The sequence below is a fragment of the Elgaria multicarinata genome, chromosome 6 (assembly GCF_023053635.1).
Source record: "Elgaria multicarinata webbii isolate HBS135686 ecotype San Diego chromosome 6, rElgMul1.1.pri, whole genome shotgun sequence".
Classification (NCBI taxonomy): domain Eukaryota; kingdom Metazoa; phylum Chordata; class Lepidosauria; order Squamata; family Anguidae; genus Elgaria; species Elgaria multicarinata.
This window is the reverse complement of record NC_086176.1, coordinates 23,946,751-23,954,949: the sequence shown is the minus strand read 5'-3', so window position 1 is coordinate 23,954,949 and position 8,199 is coordinate 23,946,751. Positions and strand designations below refer to the sequence as shown.

At 44.1% G+C, this 8,199-nt stretch overlaps 1 protein-coding gene across 4 annotated transcripts; it reads left to right on the top strand.

The window, feature by feature from the left end:
- The first annotated feature begins 588 nt into the window (after positions 1-588).
- On the top strand, positions 589-7,692 carry KLF4 (KLF transcription factor 4). 4 transcript variants are annotated; one of them, XM_063128522.1, is made up of 5 exons: positions 589-633; positions 878-1,001; positions 2,922-3,852; positions 3,946-4,110; positions 6,881-7,692. In XM_063128522.1, exons 1-5 carry the CDS (start codon positions 629-631, stop codon positions 7,054-7,056), a joined length of 1,401 nt encoding a protein of 466 aa, XP_062984592.1. In that variant the 5' UTR covers positions 589-628; the 3' UTR covers positions 7,057-7,692. The 4 variants fall into 4 exon arrangements, with proteins under 4 accessions (XP_062984592.1, XP_062984589.1, XP_062984588.1 ...); XM_063128519.1 differs by having other exon boundaries at positions 2,925-4,110; XM_063128518.1 differs by having other exon boundaries at positions 2,922-4,110.
- Positions 7,693-8,199: the final 507 nt, after the last annotated feature.

Sequence of the window (8,199 nt, the reverse complement as noted above, 5' to 3'; positions counted from 1 at the left end):
TGAAGTTTATAAGTAAGGAGGCGGCGAGCGCGCGGCTTGACAGTTCGGGAAAGCAAAGGCGCGTCGAGGGCGGCAGCAGCCCTCGCTGGAGAGAGAGAGAGGGGGGGGGTGAAAGCCTGAGCGCGTGAGGGAAGGAGCCCGCGCCAGCCAGCCAGCCAGCCAGCCCCGCCCGTCACTCACTCAGTCGCTCGCCAGCCAGCCAGCCAGCCAGGGACGCGCGGCGGTGGCGGCTGTGGGAGAATCCCGAACTCCCCTCATGGCAGCGGCGCGAGCAGGGAATCCCCAGGAATTGTCTCGCGCCTTCCAGCTGCTGCTGCTGCTGCTGTTGGGGTTACTGCTGACGCCGCTGCCGACTTGCGAAGCGGCTTTCGCTCCTGCTGCTGCTGCTGCTCTTGCTCCGTGGCGGGGCTGCTCCTCCTAGTAGGAGTAGCTCCGAGTCACCCTCGCGATTTTGCATCCAAAGGACACTTTAAAACAATCAACCGACTCAAAAGTTGATATTCCGTTGCAATAGATCTCTCTATCTCTTCTGTCTATATTTTTTATTATATATTTTTATTATATCATTATTTCGATTGCCGTTTTCTCTTCTGCGCCCTCCGACCAAGCACCGGCCCTGGGCACATTAATGAGGTGGGTGGCGTCCTTTCCCCCCTCTTTTTTCTTCTCCCCCCTTTTTTTCTTCTCCCCTCCCCCTCCCCATTCTTCCTCGACCCCTTCCTCGTCTCCCTTTCTCCCCCGAGGAGGATGCTGGGATCTCAAGTCTAAAAGCCTGGCGGAAAAGACTTGGAGCGGATCTATAACCTGTGCGGAGGATGGACCCGGGGCTTCGTTCCCTCGCCGGTTGTTTTACTCTCCTCCTCTGACATTTTTGCAGGCAGCCGCCCCTCGGCGAGTTTGACATGGCTCTCAGCGGCACTCTGCTCCCTTCCATCTCCACCTTCGCCGCGGCGGGCACGGCCGGCAGGGAGAAAGTCCTGAGGCCAGCAGGTGCTAACAACGTGAGTAGCCCGGGGAGGGGGGAGGGGGGGCGGCACGGCCACCGCGTGCAAAAGAGGGAGTCGTGGGGATTTGGGCCTTCTGCCCCCGCCTGTGAGTTTGAAGGGGACGCAGAAGGGTCCCCGAACAGGTGTCGAGTTCATCTCTTTCATACATCAGACGCTACTTCAGAGAATCTCTTCTCTCCACCACCACCACTGGCGAAAGGGCTTTTAGATGAGAGGGAGAGGTGGCCAGACAGATCTGAGTTTCAGCAACACTGGGTTTTTTGGGGGGGGGGGGTTGTTGTTTTTAGAAATTTGGGCTTGGTGATACTCCGGGGTGTGGGTGTGGGAGGGGGCGGTTGTGGGGGAAGTGCGATTATTCAGGCTCCGATGATGGAGGTGGGATATGCCAGCGAAGGTAGGCTGCCCGCAATACCATGAAATGTGGGAAAGTGATCAGATCTGAACAGAGTTCCAGTGAGACATCTCCCAAAGATTCTTCTCTGGCCAGTTCAGGTGTTTGTGTTCTAAAATAGGGAGGGGGACTTTAGAAAATGAAATAAAGGGAGTATTCCACCACTTCCGATTTGCACATACATTAGTATGGGGGGTTTTGTGCGTGTAAAACTAAGGTAGGTCCTGAATGCAACTGTTGAGGTGAATCCCCACCCCCCACCCCAAAAAAACCCTTTCCTCTCTTTTTTCATGGACTCTCAGATTGAGTGGCTCATAGAGCAAAAATCAGGGAATCCCTCTACTTTCTGCATGGGCCTAGCCATTGTCTCAGGTTCGTGGGGGTGTGGGGAGAAGCAGGGACAGATACACCAGGAGTGAGTACGATGAAGTAAAGCAGCTGAAATATTTGACGTATCACAAACCAAAATCATGGGTGTGGGTGCATATGCTTAATACATCGGCAGCCTTTGGAAATATACACACCTACACATGTGCCTAGGTTAGCTTTTCAATCTATCATCTCAAACTGATGGCTTGCACCTACAGCTGCTTTTGTATAATGCATGCTGTTTTAGAAAACGCCTACATGAATCTACTGTCAAATGCAGGCATTAATGTTGCATGTGCAGTTATTTCAAAACCCATTCATTTGTATTAATCTTCCTGTTGTCTGTGACTACATCAGGCAGCCACATGATTCCTTATATTTTTCTAGCATGTATAATTCATCATGTCTCAGATGTATCTATAATATAACTCTAATAAGTAGGTTAATGTAACTTGGCTATAAGGGGATATATGCAACTATACAAATAACATATGTAGAAAGCCTACAGCCAAACTGATGCCTTTAATTTTATCAACTCTTGCTATGTATTCATGGAGAGGTTTTCATATCAGTAAGTAATAATTTCAACCCTCATGTTTAAATCCTTTCAATCTTTTAAACCCATAAATTAATATTGTAGCATGTCCCCATAAAATCACATAACGCAAAATGGAGAGGGAGGAAATGAACAGTTCACTGTATCATGTCATGGCTTGAAAATTGCTTATAGTTTGCCCTAGAAGCCTAAACACCAGAAGTCCAAGAGACTCCTAATGTATTTTTTGCTACTCATGCATAACAACAAAGATTTGTCTCACAGTCTTCAGAAATTAGCTTTATAGTTCTGTAATTCAGCAGCTGATTTTATTGGGCCATGCAATCACTGCTTTGAATAGATAGTTGTCCATTTTAATTAATACTGTCCCTGTTTGTTGGAGGAACTACCAACTCAACTATATATCCCAAGGGGTGGCTACTAAGGACGTCTGACCTGTTTGGGGTTTATGTCTTACGTTGGGGCTTCTTCGTATTTTTGCTGCCTGAGAGAGTGCTTTATGAAACTAGAAAGCTTGGTGCACTTTCCCCAGCCAGTGTTCATTCAGTAAAAGGAAACTTTTCCCCTAACCATTGCTGTTTTATCTTTTTACCCACAGAAGTGGCGGGAGGAGCTGTCTCACCTCAAGCGGTTCCCCCCTGTGTTAACAGGACGGCCTTACGACCTCTCTTCTGAGCTGGAAAACACCACAAGTGGCAGTGGAGTTGCTATGACAAGGCGGGAGACAGAGGAGTTGAACGAGCTTCTGGACTTTGACTTCATCTTATCCAACTCCCTGATGCCCCAGGAGCAACCCACGGCAGCGGCTGCAGCAGTTGTGAGCTCTGCTCCTGGCTCCTCACCTGTTGTCACTGGCAGCAGCTGCCCGTCTGTGACCACCTGCGATTTCACCTACCAACTGCAAAGGGAGGATCACAGTGCAGGAGGAGCAGGGGGTATCCTGTACAACAGAGAACAGGCCCCAGCTGCCCCTTTCAACTTAGCTGACATCAACGATGTATCCCCTTCTGGTGGATTTGTGGCTGAGCTGATGAGGCCAGATCTGGACCCTGTTTATATGCAGCAACAACAACACCCACCCCCACTGGGCAGCCTGCATGGGAAATTTGTGGTGAAAGCCACAGTGAACATGGGGGAATACAATAACCACATCAGTGTTAGCAGCAAGAACAGTGCAGCTGCTGCAGCTTCCCCTTGCACGGATGGACCCGTGCCACCTCCTGTTTATAACCATGTGCCTAGGATGTGCCAAAAAATCAAGCAGGAGGCAGCCCCTTCATGTACCATTGGTCAATCCCATGGGAATACTCCAAGGGCACAGCAGCACGATTTCCCCTTGGGGCGGCCACTGCCTAGCAGGACTAACCCTCCCTTGACTCCAGAGGAAATGATGAATAGCAGAGACTGCCACCCTTCTCCACAGGGCTTAAGTCATTCAGCCCTGCCACTTCCTCCGGGCTACCACCCGGGCTCAGGTTACCCTCCATTTCTTCCAGAGCAGCTGCCACCCAATGCACTCCAATATCAAGGTCAGTCTTACTATCTAAATGTTTTTGGAGAGCCTTTAAGTATGCCTCGATTGGTACAAGGGATGATGCTGACTCCGCCCTCTTCACCTCTAGAGCTGATGCCTTCTGGGAGCTGCCTTTCTGAAGAGACCAAACCAAAGAGGGGTCGGAGGTCATGGCCCAGGAAAAGGACCGCAACACACACATGCGACTATGCAGGCTGTGGTAAAACATACACAAAGAGCTCACACCTCAAAGCGCATCTTCGGACCCATACAGGTAAGGCCAGTTCAATAACATTACCAGGGTTCCAGGCAGCTGGACAGCCCTTACCTGAAAGTAAATCTGTGTAGTCCTATTTCTGTGTAAAACAAGAGCTGTGCACATCTTTTGCCCCCTGCTAGTCAGAAGTTATATGTGACTGAGGATAAGTTTTTAAAAACCTGGAAATGGTATGATAGAAGCTTTTTTGCTTGTGGTGTCAACACTATGCACCAGTTTTGCAAACTTCTGTAGTCTTTCAAAAGCTTGTAAAATCTGTTCAATAAGAGGTGATATTGGGATGAAAAAAATAGGTCTGTATACCACAGGCACTGATGCCTCTTTCATACCATTTTTAACTCTAATCAGGTTTTACTGAGAAGTATCCCACTGCGTTTAGTTAGTGAGCTTAGAATTGCAGCCTTCACCTTTTGTATCTCCAGCAAGTGTGCATGAAAAGCATTGTTTCCTATCGTGTGTGTGTGTGCACACACTCCATTTGTCCAATCTGGCTAAATTGGTTTTGTAGGTTTTTGAGATAAATCTGTGAAACTTGTTTATCAAAGGCAAGAATAGAACAAGAGTGCACAACCAAAGCAGCAATCCCTCAGATCATGTTCAATTCCCCAAAAAAACAGTTGCCAGTGTTCAGCTCGTGTGTGTTGTTGCGGTATCAAGTTTAAACACAACTATATTAGCACTAATCAAAAAGGGTAAGAGATAGCTCCATCCTACCAGAGTGTTGGTTGTGGTTCCATCCAAGGGAAGAGTTTAAATAGCAAAAGTCCATTAAAATTATGACTTTGCTTATAGATTGGAGGAGTTGGTTAAAATGGCTCTAAGTGACTCAGCCATGGCAGAGGGATTGTTTTTCAGACGCGTGAGCATTGCTTACCTGGCTATGGTAATGTGGCTAGTTAATTACAAGGTAGCTAGAAGTCCAGAGTGAATTAAGTATGTTTATCCTGATAATACCACCAATGTGTTTCTGCTGGGGGGATGGATGTTGCAAATAGTCATAATTCATTTGTTTTGTTGTTGTCCTTATTTTTTGGTTTAAGATCTTGGTTTCATCTTGCTTTGCTCTAAATCAACAAATGTTAGCTAATAATTGGCTATGATCTTGGAAACCAACATCTAATCTGGGTCTGTTTTGACTTTGGTGAAAGCAGGACAGCCCTCCCACAAACTGTTGAATTTAATTTCTTCTAAATTCTGCTGTATAAAAGCAGCTGCCAATCAGCAACAGACTTCGTTAATTAGCTTCAGAAAACAACCAGTTCTGGATTTTCCAGCCGTCCGTATAAAATGATAAAAATAACCACTGACTTGGTTTGTGCTGCTGAGGTTTATATATTCATCTTGCTATGAAGTAATCATTGGTTTACCCTGACATTAACTATGTTTACTTGGAAGAAAGCCTGTTTGTTTTCAATGGGATTTAATTTCAAGTAAATATATTTGGAAGGACAGTGTTCATATGTTTTCTTATTAACAGTGTGACAAATTTGGTAGAATTGGAACTCTCCCCTGCCACCACCCCCTGCCAAAATGTACTAAATGAAATGATAGGGTGCTGAATAAAAAGATAGTAAGGTATTCGTATGAGTAAGTTCCATTGAAGTCAGGGTAGCCTCATGAGTAACTATTGCCTTGTAAAAGTATCAAAGTGCTAACATCCTAGTTTTAAATGCTTTAAATGATTTCACTTGCACTTCTATCTATACACGCATCTGCCAGCACATCTAAAATAAAGTTGACACTGGTCTTTGAATAGCCCATATTGGTACAAGTGTACAGTTAAAGGCTAAATTGAAACTGTTTCAGAATCTCACGATGGCTTAGGAAAATGAACTCTCTGGGAAGGTTAATTAACAGAAGTTCTGGCCCTGATAAAAACAGTAAGGAAGATGCCCATTGACAATGCAGGACAGCAGTCAGCTGTCAATAGTTTTCTTTTCCCCCCTAGAAAGTGCAACTATAACAATGGTTTGATTACCATTGCTAATTCTCTAGCTGTGCGCTAGCTTTCCTTCTAACTGAAAGGACACGGATTAGTTTGTAGTCTGAAATATTTACATGCAACATCAATTCTGGAAGCAGTCAAGGAACTTGCAATGTCTTCTAGGCCTTTATGCTTCTAGGTGTGTTTTGATTCCTGAGTTCTTATAGGCAATAGATGATACTTCATGATAATTGATGGTATGACATTATTGCTTGATTAAGTCTGTGAATAGTACTATAGCCCACAAAGATTTTTCACAGCACTACCAATTGTGATCTACAAGAGGGGAAAAAATCCATTGTTGTAAAGCTTCTTTTCTTGGTCAGCCAGAAGCAATTCTTAGTAGCCATAGTTGGCTAGGTGAGTGCCTGTAGTATTTACAAGCCTAGCATATACATTTAATTTTCTTTTATCCTACTGCCTCTGGTCAAACAAGTTTTACAGGTTTTTGAAAAAGCCTGCAAAACCTGTGAACAGAGATGATTGTGGGATAGGTGCATGTATACCACAGGTAATTTTGCCTCTTTATCATACCAGTACTCTGAGAAAATAATTCTCCCCAACCAAAGAAATCAATGTGAGACATTTTTCTTAACTTTTTCATCTTGCATTCAAACATTTTAAAATGTGTACCTATGGTGACAGAAGTCTAATAAGAAAACATTGAAGAAATCTGTCCTTATCATTACTGGAACAGACTTTTATTTATTGGGGTATGTGATGCTCGCCCCCAATATCTGTACAAAATGTTGAAGTAATTGATATGGCTCTTTATTTCTGAAGGTGAGAAGCCCTATCACTGTGATTGGGAAGGCTGTGGCTGGAAATTTGCCCGCTCCGATGAACTCACGCGTCACTATAGAAAACATACAGGACATCGCCCATTCCAGTGCCAGAGATGTGACAGAGCATTTTCCAGATCTGATCATCTCGCCTTACATATGAAGAGACACTTTTAAACGGGACATGGTGAACTTTTTTCTTTTACTGCCATGAGAGATTCAGTATTTGACAGCACAAAAGACTGTCTTCCACAAGAGGGGAGAACTCCACTTAAAGCACTACAAAAGATCCCAGTGAAGTCTTCCAAAAAGTGTGGAAAATGAAAGGACAATGAAAAAAACAATTGTGGAACTTAAAAAATAATAATAGGGAAACAATGACTGGATTTTGTATCATCATTCCATTTTTTTTTAAAAAAAAAAAATCTGACTTGAATCTTTCTGGACTACAGAATGCCAAGGATTGACTGGAAGTCAAGGATATCAGGGTTAAAACAAACTCTTGAGGGTGGGGAGAATGGGAGATTACGTAGGGAGGCTACGGGTGAAGACAGATGTAACATTTGTGAAGCAGTGGGGCTACTTTGGAAGCTCCTTCGCCACATTCAGTCCAAATGCCTTTTTTCCTCTCCAGTGTTGCAGACTGAAAAACATGGTTTTGCAAGGATGCAGCAACAATAGCCAGTACTTATTTGGTTACTACTTCATGACTTCAAAGACACTTTCTCTCTCCCCCACACCAATTCCCAGAGCAGTTTTGCAACAGTTCATAAACTTTGTTTTTTTAAGGGGAAGAGTGAACAAGTAAATGGACATGTAATGTGTAATATATATATATATATATATATATATATATATATATATATATATATATGGCAGGCAGCACCTTAAGAAACAGGGAACAGACAAAACTTATGCTGGATCCACCATTTCACTTGATGGAAGGCGTATCTGCCATGGAAATTCCAAAGCCAGGAGGAAGCCTCTCTCATACTATGGCTGAAGAATCCACTGTGATCTCTCTTTGAATGCTATATTTGTCTTCACCCTAAATTCCCTTAAGATTTCTTTTCAATGCAATATTTTGAACATGTTGTAGCCTTGCAATTTCTTTTTCCTTACAAAAGCCATTACTAAACTAAGTCAAACAAGGAAGAAGAAATTCAGGTACAGAGTTGTGGTTAAAAATCTTATGTTGATGGTGCTGAATGACTTTTGGTTCTTAAGGTACCAAAAAAAAAAAAGGAAGCCAAAGTTCTCAAACTGCTGCATATTTGACAAGGAAATACGTTTGTCTTCCGATCTACAGTTAATGATGAC